Below are 14,159 nucleotides of genomic sequence, written 5' to 3'. Positions count from 1 at the left end.
GTATCAAGGTATTTACGATGATATATTTAACTCTCTGAATTACTGATCTGTTTATTAGTAACCTATTCTGTTACAATTTGGGGCGCTTTAGGAATAGTGTTTGTCTGTGGCTTGCCAAGTGAGTCCCTTCGCTGTTTATAATCTTTTGGTAACCTGCCAGTTAAATCTCAGTGCCAAGGTTAGTTCCTTATGCGATTGGGAAGTGAAATGTGAGGATGCACCGAGGACTTTCCTGGCTGACTCCCCTCAGCACACCAACAGGAACCTAGCAGTCGCCTTGTGCTTTCAAGATGAAATTTTAAGAGACATGTTGAGTTAAATCTCTTCCAGGAATTGCTGGGGTTCCTCTGACATTTTCTCTTCCCATATACTACCATCAAGCTCAAATAATCAAGCACCTTTTTGAGAGGAGCCATCCAATTACTGATCATGTGTCCTTCTAGGAAAGCCTTGTTATCTGGTGATATTTACTCCTTGTCTCTTCTCTGTGTGCATATTACTGTCAGTATTTTGTTGCCCTCTGGATAATTACTGTGAAATATAGTACTGACCTTGCTTCAGCAGACCACATTCATCATTGTACTTTTGAGTCAGCTTTGCAGAAGTCTGCAAGTGCCTCTGCAAGTTTGCAATGGCAAGCGTCAAGTTAAATCTAATTACTGTTTGAGCTTCCAGATTCTCTTTACATGGTGTGGAAAAAAGGAAGAGATCTTTCAAGCTGATCTCATGCTGGATAATTTTCAAGTTGCTGTACTGCTTCAGTGAGAAGAAGCTCCTGGGGAATGTTCTGAATCTTCCTGCAAGCATGATATGAGGCACTTGGGCACTTAAATTGAGTTCTTATTTTAAACTGTTGAAATTAGGTGTTTTGATAAAAGTTAAGTACAAAGAAGTTTTTAATTTTATGCACATGCCTACATACGCTTGTGTGGGACTGACTTTACACAAGCCACCAGAAAATGAATTACCTGTTGCATGGATTTAACAATCATTTTTAAAAAATCATTTTTTACGTCTCTGCTTTGGGAAAAAAAAATAAACCCAACACTTTCATATAACACAGACATTGATTTGTTTACTTTCCCTGTACCCCTCTTCAAAGTGATAGAGCTGAGATTCCTCTCTGTCAGAGATGCTTTCACACTTTGCTAAACAGGGTACCCTAAAAATAAACATTTAGAATTCTTCAGCCGCTTCATTTCTTCTAGGGGAGCCCAAAGCTGAAGCCATGTTTTTCAAGGGCCTAGGAAAAAGAACAGCTAGAAATGGAAGGAGATGTAGTGCATATTTCTGAGAGTGTGAAACAAAAGAGTAAGTGAAAGTGAAGCTGCAGCTGGACACCAAGTTTATTGCTGTTGCTGGGGAGTACCATGCTCCTTTTTCAAGACTGCTGTGAACCTGGCCAGACAAAATGGGTAGAAGGGCAGAAGGTGAGGAATGTCTGTATCCTATTATGAATTGGAGGAAATGACTGTCTGTGCTCTGTGTGCTGGTGGGCTCAGAATATGCTGTCATCAGTCTGGTTAGCGTGGTATGTTACTGAACAAAAAGTGGTGAATTGTCAGCTTTTGTGTTTCAAATAACTAACAGGGAAAATAAGTTGTTCTTTAAAAATATGCTGTGGGTTTTCTATTGACTTTCTTAAACTAACTGGAAAATTTCTGTTGTTTTTCTTTTTTTTCAGGAACATTTTTTTCTCTTGAAAACATTGCTGCTAAAAAGCTCCAAACAGGAGAAGTAAATTCAGTCAGCTTGTCAGGCCACTGGCTCAGTGTACAAGCGCTTTCATGAGGTAACATTGGGCCAAAGTCAGCTTTTCTTTCTCCTTGGTAAATCTGCAGCCAAGCAATGGGCCAGAAAATCTCAGGGAGCATAAAGTCTGTGGATGTGAGGGAGCCCCCTTTTAGGCCAGTGAAACGAGAGCTGAGAGGCCCGGATTTCTGCAAGCCTGCACGGCTGGACATGTTGTTGGATATGCCCCCTGCAAAGCTAGAGATCCAGTACAAACATGCTTGGAACAACGAAGACCGCTCTTTAAATATATTTGTAAAGGAAGATGATAAACTGACTTTTCACAGACACCCCGTGGCCCAAAGCACAGATTGCATCCGAGGCAAAGTCGGCTACACAAGAGGCCTCCATGTCTGGCAAATCCACTGGCCCACGAGGCAGCGGGGGACTCACGCGGTGGTGGGAGTCTCCACAGCCGAAGCGCCACTGCACTCGGTGGGGTACACGTCACTGGTGGGCAGCAACAGCGAGTCGTGGGGCTGGGATCTGGGACGCAACAAACTTTATCACAATTGTAAAAACCAGCCTGGGGTCACATATCCTGTCTTCTTGGAACCGGATGAGTCTTTTGTACTCCCAGACTCCTTACTGGTGGTTTTGGATATGGACGAAGGAACGCTCAGCTTTATGGTAGATGGACAGTATCTTGGAGTGGCCTTCAGAGGACTAAAAGGGAAAAAACTTTACCCCATAGTCAGTGCGGTTTGGGGACACTGTGAAATTACAATGAGATACATCAATGGACTTGACCGTAAGTCTTACCATATTTCATTACACTCTTTCAACTCTTCTCTTTTTGAATTTATCTTTTTATCTCCTAATTGTGAGCCATGTACTGGGGATGACTATGAGTAAATTGCATCCTGTAGTTTTTACTCACAACTAGTATCTATGAGGATGGTATGGATTGCATCAAAATATTTTCTTTTGCAAGACTTCTCTGTTTCAACATGCACAGAGGTAAGAAATCTGTCTCTAGTGGGAGTGAGCAGGGAAAAAAAAAATCTTGAGAAATTTCTGGATGTATTGAACAGTAAAACTCTTGTTTACTTGAGGATATGTTTTAAAACTGTAGTTTTCAAATAGGATCTTATAAAAGTTTACAGTGGTAGTGGGAACTCTTGAATAGTGTGTAGAAACATATGTGAATTCAGACCGATAGATTTTCTTTCCATAGTTGTCTTTCCTGGACCCTCAGAAGCAACGGTTGATTCCTGAGAATCTGGAAGCTCTGGTCATAAACTGCATTCAGCATTTTTTTCTGAAAAAGAGTCCTTCATTTCAGAAGCCACTCTCTCAGGGTATTTTCTTCTCCAGAAATGCGGTTTCCTGGATTAAGCATTAGCTGTTTTTGATCTAGAGGCATAATATAAAATTATATACTTCTGCAGTCAGGAGCAGCATGTTGCTGTTGTGTCCCTTAAGTAGCACACCAGTGTACGTGTTGCAGGCTGAGTTTGGTCCATCTCTTCTCACTGCTTGGGAAGGAGCAAGCTCTACCAGATCCAGCTGCAGCTCAGCATATGGTAGCCCAGTTATTGCAGTCAGCTTATGTGCTGCTGGGAATTATGCAGCGAAGGCTGAAGAAGGTAGTAAGTGGACCTTTGTTCTTGTTAATACTATATTATCTGACCCACAATATGGGCTGTGAATATAAATACATGGATTTAGCAAAAAAAGATTACTGAACTAAAATCCCTAGATTTTTGGATTTGAATGGAACTTGTCTCGTACACTTACTATTAGATTATTCTCTTTCTACAACACCTGCACCTTTCAGTTTGTGATTTATAAAGGAATTTACTCTTCTTTTCAATTAGGATAGAGTGGTCTGTTTTTTCCATCAAATTAATTCTCCGCTCGTTAGCACTGCATTTGACATACAAAGTAGAAACATAATTAAAGAATGTGACCCTTATTAAGATTACCCTTTTATAAGCATCTATTATGGGCACTGGAGGGTGAAGAATCTTTATCCATAGAAGCCGTGTTTGAGGTTATTATAGTCAAATGCTAAATAGCTTCTTGAGTGCTTTCATACATCTATGAAAATGAAAATGACTGTTGGAGGATCCTAAGTATTTTGCAGTTATTCGGACGTTGTGGTGACAGCTTGCTACAGAGTTTTTTTAGAAGCTGGTGGGGGTGGGATGCTTTTGCAAACTGGAGATTTGTGTGTGAAAGCAATTTCTATAATGCTGGGAATATCTGCCAAGGTAAGCAAAGTACCACTTGGTTTGGTCCACCACGTCTGCAGAAGGAGCCATCCCACATTCCTTTTGTGCCCTTTGCAAGGCTGCTCAAGGGAGCACTAGAAAGATGAAAACAAAGGAGGAGGATGTGAATGGGTTTGGTAGAAATTATAAAATTAAAGGGGATAGGTAGAGAAGCACGGCTGTGGACTGTGAGACAGCAGGCAGAAAAATTCTCATCCGGTCTCTTGTGGGTTATTTCGGTTGGAAAGACAGGATAGCTTCCTTAGATGATCCCAGAGGAAGACAGAATACTCATTTCTAAGTGTGAACCCATGGCTAAGAGTAAACTTGTAAACCACGCTTTTGTGTCAGCATGAATGCTGACCCGATGATGTGAAGAGGAAGCTTAAAGCCACTTCGCCATGAGGCACTTCGACATCCTGGAATCACGTAATTTGTTATCACATGTTCACTGCTCCCTTACTGTCCTGCACAATAACAGCATTCAGGAAACCAAAGTAGCTTGTCTAGCTGGTGCTCCAAAACAAATCTCTCTTCTGTTAAAAGCTTTTCTATCCAGCCATACATGTGTGTGTGTTCGTTTTTGTTGTTTGCTTGCTTTTTAACCTTAGGAATTCTGTTTTTTCTTTTTCTTTTTTTCCTTGGAGGTACCAGCTTTTGGTAGATCTGGAAGTGGTAACTTGGCTGCTCGTGGAATAGTGCTGTCAGGCAGTGATTTGTAACTTGCCATTTACTGATGGATTGTTACTGCTCAGTGCACATCGCAGCTTAGGTGTCTGTTTATGTGATGTCTTACAGAGCAAGCAGAGACCTTGGCAGCAGGGATTTTCAGCAGTTCAGGTATTACAGAGTAAGGCTGCAATTTGAAGGTGAAGAGTGTATTTTAGACTACGCAAGTTCAGAATACCAAATTTTGGCTTGTACCTGTTGTATAATTTAAAAAATTTATTTGCAGTGTATTCTTATGGCTGTGACAAGTAAAAAACATGTGAGATCAGAGTTTTTAAAATTACTTTATCTACAGCAAAATATTTCTGATGACTGTAAATTGCTTGAATTGTTTGTTTATTTTAGAAGCATAGGTACAATAAGTCCTCTATACAATACCTAGTGGTTATCGTGTGATTTCTAGAGCTGGTAAGGAATTCTGCTCTTCCTCCCAAACTATTTCCAAGTATTGGATGTAATAAAAAAGTTGTTAGGTGAGCAGAATTTCTTTTTTTTACACACAGAATGAGTAAAGGTGTTTCCAAACCTTTTTCAGAGCTTCATTTTTTAATTTGAACTTTATCCCACTTTTCAGAGGAATTTCAGAGGCAGCCTCTTTTTTTTTTTTTTTTTTGTCTGGCAAGAGACAGTACTTTCTGATGATATGGTTCACAAGTAGAAAAATATGTATGTATCTATATTTAATCACTTCTATGGTGACTTAAATAGGTATCAGATATTATTTTTGTTTATTTTGACTGTCTGTACTGCTCCTGTGTGGTAAGGGCTGCTATTTTCATAAGGAGCCTGCCTAACTAAAGAGCTGGATGTTGGGGCTTCTTTAAACAGGAGTAGACAAGCAGAAGCCTTTTATAGTCTGAATGTCTGCAGCGTACCTATTTCTGTACAGAAACATTTCCTATGGAGACTTGCTAGTCTGGGAGGAATAGTCTGAGCCTGAAGCAAGTTTTGGAAATGATCAGTGTTGCAGTGTGTGCCTTCCTTCGTGTGGTTCTGGGGCGTAGAAGGAAGGTGAGATGTGACTGGGGCAGCAGCTGCTGCAATGCCCAGGGAGGGGATGAAGAATGAAAAACGGAGTGGGTAAAGGCATGGTGGGCAATGACCTGAGCTGCTGACCTGGTGGCTGTAAAGTACTAAAGGTTGAGGAAAGCAGGGGGATAAAAGAGAGGTGGAATTGAAGCACTAATTGGTGTGTGTGCTTGGGGATTGTCTCCATGGTGGTTCCAGCTGTGAAGAATGAAGTCTCACTTCTTTTTTTTTTGTATCTTTTTCAAAGATGAAGTTGAAACCAAGAGTTACATTTGATATGAAATGATAATTTGTGAAAATCCACCTGACCACTTTGAATTACTTATGAGTTTGCACAATATGTGTGATTTAAAGAAGTAACTTTGAATGTTCTGTTGTAAAGCTTTCTCGAAGCTTCAGAAGCTCCTTTGAGCATCACATATGGATGGGTAGTGACTTCCACAAGGCAGTCTTCTGCTCACACTTGAGAGACCAAGAGCTGCGGGTGTTGGTCAGAATTTGGGAGGGAGGGGAGGTGGACAGGATGGAGGCAGTCCTATAAGCATGCTCAGTTCTTCCCTGGACAAACTTCTTTGATCAAATGCTATCCATATTTGCTGTGTTGTTGTTTTCTCAGTGTCTAAGTTGCACAGAATTTTACATCAGATTTCTGACTCGCTGTTTATTGCAGTAATTAAAAAAAAAAAAGTGCAAATGCACAGTGAGGGCAGGATGTGTTGTTTTTCAGATGCTTTTTTTTTCATCAGAGTACTTTGGTGTTTTAAAAAATGCTGGGCTATTTATGTCTGTTGTCTGATGAGGAATCCTGGAGACTATTTATAGACTAGAACAGAAAAATAGCAAAGTGCAGATCTTCACAAATACACCAGTACTTGTGTGTTTAAACAAAGCGGTGGGAGGACTCCATAACAGTGCTGTGGTGGGAAACTCACTCTTTGAGTAAGTGAACTGAACACAGTGATTTGTTTTATACCTGAAAGCTACCTGCCAGAACAGCCAGCGTTTGGAATTCCAGCAGAATGTTTTACAGAACATCTAGAATACAGACTGTCTGCATTAGTAATAATAATACGTGATTCACACGTACATAAGGAATTTATTAGTGCAACTAATAGGTACAAAATTTAGAATTTACTATCTTTCAGAGAATGCAGAAAGAGTCTGCAGAAAGGGTTTCTAGCTGTTGTGCAATGCAACAGAAGTGCCTGAATGGAAGCTCTGCATTCCCTGTAGCTGCAGACTGGCGGGACCTCAACCTGGGAGCTGCTCTTTGTGCCTGTGTCAGCATAGCTGAGAAGAAGCAGCTGGGGGTGTGCATCAATGCTGACCTTCTGGCATGTCTGAGAACACCTGGTGTCACTTGCAAATTTGTTCATCCTACATAGCATGCTTCCACTGGAAGCACAGAGCAGGCTATTCCAGCTGCTGCTTCAGAATGAAATCTGCTTGGGATACGTGGTGGGATGCATCCCTTCCTTACAGACTCCATCTCAGTGTGATCCAGACAAAGAAAGCTTATAGGAATTGACTATCAAAAGTTTGCACCTCACTGCCAATGTTTCTGATTATAAATCCTTAAGCTATTTCTTTAAGAGTGAATGAATTTGACAAGATGTGGGGCTAATGCTGCCCGGCAGCTGTTTGGTGGTCCAGTGGAGTCATGACTTACTCCTAGAATTATTTTGCCTTTGGAAGTTGCAAGAAAGCTAACTCATGCAGTGAGGGAAAGCCAGGCTGGGCACTGAAGAAAGATCTTTCTTGTAAGAGTGGTCAAGCACTGAACAGTCTTCCTAGGTGGTCAATGCCATGTCCCAGATCTGTCCAGCATTCAAGAGGCATTTGTGCAATGCTCTCAGTATCGTGCTATAACTTTGGGTTAGCCTTGAAGTGGTCAGGCAGTTGGACTTGATCACATCTGCAGATCCCTTTCAACAAAACTGTTCTACTATATTCTAAATTTACCTACAGTGAACAAACATAGATTAAAGCAATCATCTAAACAGAAACTCTGGGTCCTGTTTCACATGCTAACAGCTTGTCGTCTGAGACTGCAGAGAGCTGCAGCAGACATAAAATTGAGGCTGTTTGGAGGACATTGGCTCAGTTTCAGGATGTGAATCAGTTACTGTATTGAGGCAGCTCAGGAGCAGTAATTCAAGGTTTTGGATGCTCATCTGCTGGGCTGCCTGGGGAAATGGTCCTTGTGGCTTTGGCTCCTGCCTTCCTGCAGGTTGGCTGCTTACAACTCCGTGACCCTCTGGGGAGGAGCACATGGGATTTGCAGGACTCTGTGTTGTCTCAGGAGCTGCAAGGGAGGAGGGGCTCAGGGTAAAGTTGCAGAGGCTTTAGGGTGTGGGGCCTGTTCAAACCTTACCCTCCCAGTCTCACAGAATACCATGACTTAACCCTTAAATATTTTCCAGGCCTTGGGTTGCGGTTCTTCAGGATTCTTTGTGGACTGTATGTCTCAGCTAAAATAGCAATTTTGGAGCTCTGGGAATTAAGCACGATTGCTTTCTTATTTCCTATTTTAACTCACATAGATCTGCCTGTAAAGTGTTTATAATTAATGTTTGTCATATGGACTCTTCCCCACAGGCCCCTTTTTGCTATGAGGAAATCTAAGTCAAACCTGCAGAATTACCAACTGCCTGGAGTAATATATAGTTTCCCATCAGACACACTGGATTTTCCCCCAAGTGATTTTCAATTATAATTTTTAAATGAATATGTTCTTTGTTTAGATAAACCTGTTTGTTTTATGTGGTGTTTAAATAAGGTATTACTCCAGAGGTTGCAGTGAAATAATGTTCTGTGAAGATGCAGCATTCTTAGATCTTAGGAAGAGTTTTCCCTGCAGATGTGCAATCAGAGGATGAAGTGTTAGTAACTGAGCTGCTAATGCTATGAAGAAGCAATCTTTAGTTTTCAAGATAATTTAACAGAAAAATGAATTTTCAGTTCCTGCTTTAGGAACCAGGTAGTTTGTTGGGGCTTCTTGTTTTCACTGGAATACCCACCTCTTCCCCTAGTTTAAGCACATTTCTTGTCCTCTAATCCTAATTTGTTGACATTTTCTAATCTATTCGGATTTGCATCCTTTTCTCAGAAGTTTCATGCCAGTGCTTTGTCACTTGAATACGCCACATCGTAAATTGGCTTTTTGCCCCAGTCTCCTCCTGCCCCTTCCATCCCTCTCTGAGATGCTCTTCTGGTATTCTTCAGTCCTCCAGCTTCTTTTTTCCCTTCCCCAGATAAGTTTCTCTCTCCTTTTGTGATTGCATGTCTATTGAAAATTAACTCTTACCTTTGTTGTTGTTCCTCTTAGCTTCAAGTAATGCAGCTTTTTTTTATTAATAACAGTGGAATGTCAGGTACAGCATCACTTTTCCAAAGGATGGAAATGTCAGATCTGAGTGTGTGACTTTAGCTGCAGTGGTAAATCATCTTTGAAATCATCTGTTTGGGTGAACACTGAATACTTACAGATTTTTTTTTACTTGTATAAATTTACTGTAATAACACACAGAATCACCAGATTACCCAAGGCTGGCAGTAGATAGTCAGAAAAACTTCTGAGGCTCGTACTCTTTTAAGATTAGCCATGTCTTGTTTTATACAGCTTTCACCTAGGAAGACCTCCAGTGATAGAGACGCCTCAGGCAATTTAAGGCATACAATAGCTTTGCAGATATCAAGGTTTTCTCCTTGCAATCTGATCTAGTCTATTTATTTAGCAGAGAATCCAGTTGTCATTGACCTATGACATGGAAAGATGCTGGTATACTTAAAAGTTCAGTAGTTCCTGAGGTGAAGAACAAGCTTCAGCAGTCTGCAGCTGTGTTACGGTTTGTTTGTGTCCTGACATACCTGTGCTTTTTCTTCCCTCTGTCATTCATAAAGATACCATGGCTCCTGCCAAGTCTTAGTTTTAAGGAAACAACAGAAAAGCATGCCAGTGTGCTCTCTTCTCGTCTCTGTTTCTGTTCTGAAAATTGAAGTGAATGTTGTAATCTAATGATACAATTTGAATATAATATTTATTACTCTAAATTAGCAATTAAAAATTTCATAGCCTTGCTTAATCCTTTTCTGAATTTGCTAGAACTACTCAGCTATGTGATTCTCAAAGATCTGTATTAGAAGCTGTGATTTGCAAGCAATCTTTCTTTTCAGATTTGCTCTGTCTGCATTGCTGTCAGGCACAGCACAGCGTAAATCCAACCTTCCATGCTAATAACTACGCTTAGCAATAGATTATCCAGTGTATTTATTTTGTTGTCAGAAATGTGTGTGCTTTCTCCATGTTGACTATGATTTCATATAAGTTTCCTCACGAATTACATTTCTCCTTATGATATTACTTTTAACTGTGTCTGTAGCTCTGGAAGTTTCTTTCCTTCTCTAATCCGGAGCTCCTTGTACAGATGGCTTTAATTTTCTTCTGCAGGCAGGGTAGCTGAAGAGAGGCAGATAGCAGCCTGACTTCTGTTATCCAGGGCAGTGTTTCACTCAGATAAAAGGTGGTAAGCTGTGCTGCAAGCCATCATTTTGTGTTCCTTTTTTCCTCCATATTGTGTCTTTGAATTTCCTCTCCCTTGTGCTGTGTGGCATGAGTGGGTGAGCCACCAGGGGAAGATTTGCCATAGCAGTCAGGCTCTGTGTTCAGGTTCAATCCTCTGCTGTCTTTTGAAGATAACAAATAAAAGTCCTGCTAGCGGTGACAGGACTGGATCAAAGCTCCCTCTCACCTTATTTGATTAGCATATATGGAGAGAATGTGAGTTACTTGAGTCTTCCAAGCTGTTTTGGGGTGGGACTGATTAATCAGATCTTTCTTCAGTCCTGTTATCAAAACAACCTTTAATTTATCTGAAAAACTCCAATAGCAGAAGTGTGAAATGGGATGTCAGCACTGAAACTCAGGGTTCAGGCAGGGGAGGTGTAACATAAAAATTACTGACAAAACTACACTTCATCTACAAGAAGCATGGCGGTTCTTTCCATTGTATGGATATGAATTTTAAATGTTAGTTAGTGTTGAAATACAGAAGATAAAATGATGATGCTTATTCCAGAATCTTATCTGACATTCTAAGTATTGACCAGTATTCTCTATGACTGCTTTTGGTTTACACATCTTTAGCACTGGTGCCAATGATGTCTATTGTAATGGAATCTTTATTCACTGATTGCACTGGATAAAAGAATGGACTTAACTGAACAGTAATAAAGTGAGGCAGTATTATTTTGCATCAGTTAGTCAAACCAAAACCTGTATTCTTTATGTGGCCATTCCAAAGAAAAGACAAATTCCATACATTTGCCAAGCTCTTACAATGTAAAACAATGCAAAAGTATTACCATGTCTTATGTGAATGTTTCTAGAAGTAATAAACTTCCAGACCTGGCATATCTTTCTGATCTCTTTTTTAAAAACAAGATGATTTATTAGAATTGTCTCTGTCAGTTTCTTCACCTCGCTGGAGGATATCTTTCATAGTCATATGCTTCTATTCTGAACAGCACAGGTTGGTTAGATGTCCAATGTTAGTTTCTTGGAACCAGTTGCATCTGTCCTACCAGATGAAAATTCAGTGTGTCTCTAGGAATGTGGTATGTATGACATCCTTATTATTTGTTGAAAGAAGTAAGTTTTTACACAGATTTTAATTAGATGTTTTCTGACTGTATGCCAGTAGGCACAGCTGCTGTTAAGCACATAATACAACAGCTTTTACTGAAGACTCTGATAAGGCACTGGTTCTGTCCAGAAGGACTTAATTGAAGTAGTCCTGCATGTTTGCAGTTTGCATCCATCAACCTGTGTATTTAAACTTGCAGGGTATAACTGCATCAGTGTTAAGAGTGATTTCTTGTTTCCCTGTATCATTGTTTGGCAAAACAAATGATCTTGTTCCAGAAAAAGCAATTTGTGAGAACCCAAAATTAAGCACAGAGTAGGCAACATTGAAACAAGAGGTTCACAGATTTTCTCAGAATGGACATTTTTACACCACATCATGCTGCATCTCCTGTGCATGTGGGTATTCAAGTCTACATGTGCAGCTTGAACATTAAATTTAAAGATAAGACAACTGGTTTGCAATTAAAAGTAACTGAAAATGCTTAAAATATCTCTCTTGTGCACGTCACTGAATTTTTAAAAAGCCTTTGTATAGCACATTGAAGCTAAAAGAATTTCTTCCTTTCCTCTCATTTCAGCCAACTTGACAGCTGGCGTGTATTTAACCAGGATAAGTTTCTTTCAGACCCCGATGCTCTTCTTCATTTTCTGAAGTTATTAATTTTACTTTTTGGCTTTCTCTTAGGCAGAGAGTGTGTAACTGCTCTCAGAAATACCAGTACAAAACAAAGAGCATGGAGTTACATTAGTAACCTGTTCACCCTTGTACAACTGAAGTGCTTAGTGTTTGTGTGACTGCCTTAATTCTGAATCGTTTATAATATGTAAAACATAGTATTTGAATAGGCTTTTTGTAATATCTTTGTCTGTAGAGGTTAGAACAATTCTAAAGGCTTAGACATCAAGGAACTCCCCCGTGTTGCCTGCACTGACTTGTGTCATCCGGCCATGGGCACTGCCTGTGGATCTGCTGTCCAAACACAGGCAGCTGACCGACACGCTCAGAGCACACTTGGAGAGTAAGTTCAGTGAGCACAGCTCTTCCAGCCTCACGTCGTAAACCTTTATATTCTTTCTGGTAATAACTGTCACAGTGCTGAACTTGCACTGAAAAATTGATAAAAATTTGTCAATAACTGAGGTTATCAAAGATTGCCACTTTTCTGGAAAGCTGTGCTAGAGTTAGTGAATAGCTTGGGTTAGACCAGGCTGGAACACGTGTTTTGGCTTCTGAAGAAATTCCAGTCAGTTTGTTACTTCATACTGATTTTTCTCTGCACTGCAAGGTCTCCTGATCACATGTGTGGACCCTGCTGTATGTTTGTTATTATTACTAAAGCAATTGCTTTAATATGCTGTGTATGGCTGTACTCTTGACTGCGTTTCTACTTGATGTGTGCTTGCCATATGTGTAAACAATTTGCTGATTTTAGTGGTCTGACCTATTGGCCTCTGCCTGTATAAACAAATGAAAGCCAAAGTTCAGAGAGATCAGAGGGGGAACTTTAAACATCCTGCAAAACCTGCAGTCCATTAAGCATACATTAGTATTTGGTTACAGCCGGTCCTTTTGTACTTCCAAATAATTTGTTCATAACATATTTGGGAAAGCAGGATAGCTTCATCTGATGCATGGATATTTCAGGGAACTTCTGATTCTTTTTTGCTTAAGGGAACTTAAGTGAGTGAGTACATATGTACATGGAGCTGTATTTCTGTAGCTACAAGAACTACAGAATATCTATTTTCATTCTTCTCATAGAGGGCTGAAGCCCAGCCTTGGGACTTTCATGTGGCTAAAAGCCTCACCTGAATTTGTGTTTCCCTTCGTTTAACTCTTTCTTGCACTAATGATTTCTATACCTGTGAAGCTGTGGTTGGGGGATAATCAGTAAGACAGAAATTAGGTTGGGTGGAATGCTTGGAACTATTTGCCTGCCCAACTTTGTGCTCATCTTCAGTGAATCATTTCAGGTTGATAGTCTGCAGGGTTAGGTGAGTCCTTTCTCCTTAGTCCACCCTCTTGAGACACTCAGTACGTGGGTGTGATGGTCTGGCATTTGTTGAATGTGCTTGTGAGTATTGGAAATAGTTCCTTAAAGAACAAAAATAGTCCACTGTTAGTGAGATTTAGCAGTTCTGACTTCCACATTTTTTGCCTGAAAATGTAGTAATGAACTTTGATTACCTTTAATAACATGTTCTGGCTTGTGCCTTTAAGGGACAGTGAAGAAGATACTGCTAAGTCAGTATCAAAATTCTTACACTTCCCAACTTTAGAAATCATGTAATCCTAATAGCAAGCTGAAATACTCTGCTAATAAGTCAAAAGTAATTTCATGTTTTAAATTTCCACTTGGTTTCTCTGTCTTGGAGTTCCAAATGCCATGAATTTTGGAAGATCTTTCCTGTGCCAAAGTTTGCAGAGTAGGCTTGTAAAATAAATAAGATGGATGAATAAGAAGATGTGAGAGAGGGCTTGCAAAATCTATTTATTTTTTTTTTTCTGTAGATACTTTTGTGGCTTCTGGATAGCACTATTACCAGCTTAATTAGAGATCTAGTTAGATCTGTTCTGTTTGATGTGGGACTTTTCTGTCTGTCTGTAGATTCTTTGAAAGATGGCAACTTTGTCAAGTGATACTATTGCAGGGTGATACCTTACGAAACCAGCTTTCAGTGGTATTTTCTAGTGTCAGAGATAATGCTAGCATGTTTTCATTTAGAGATTTATTTGTATGTTGAAA

At 40.0% G+C, this 14,159-nt stretch overlaps 1 protein-coding gene across 3 annotated transcripts in view; it reads left to right on the top strand.

The window, feature by feature from the left end:
• Positions 1–14,159, top strand: part of SPSB4 (splA/ryanodine receptor domain and SOCS box containing 4) — an 85,063-nt gene that overhangs the window by 16,793 nt on the left and 54,111 nt on the right. For all 3 annotated transcript variants that reach the window (XM_085232849.1, XM_085232850.1, XM_085232851.1), the window contains one exon: positions 1,685–2,542. In XM_085232849.1, the coding sequence (XP_085088975.1) occupies positions 1,849–2,542 (694 nt within the window). In that variant the 5' untranslated portion in view covers positions 1,685–1,848. The remainder of the gene's footprint in view (positions 1–1,684; positions 2,543–14,159) is intronic.

This window comes from Meleagris gallopavo, chromosome 11 (assembly GCF_905368555.1).
Source record: "Meleagris gallopavo chromosome 11, MGAL_WU_HG_1.1, whole genome shotgun sequence".
Lineage (NCBI taxonomy): Eukaryota > Metazoa > Chordata > Aves > Galliformes > Phasianidae > Meleagris > Meleagris gallopavo.
Note: the sequence above shows the minus strand (reverse complement) of the source record. Positions and strands in the feature narration are given on the sequence as shown.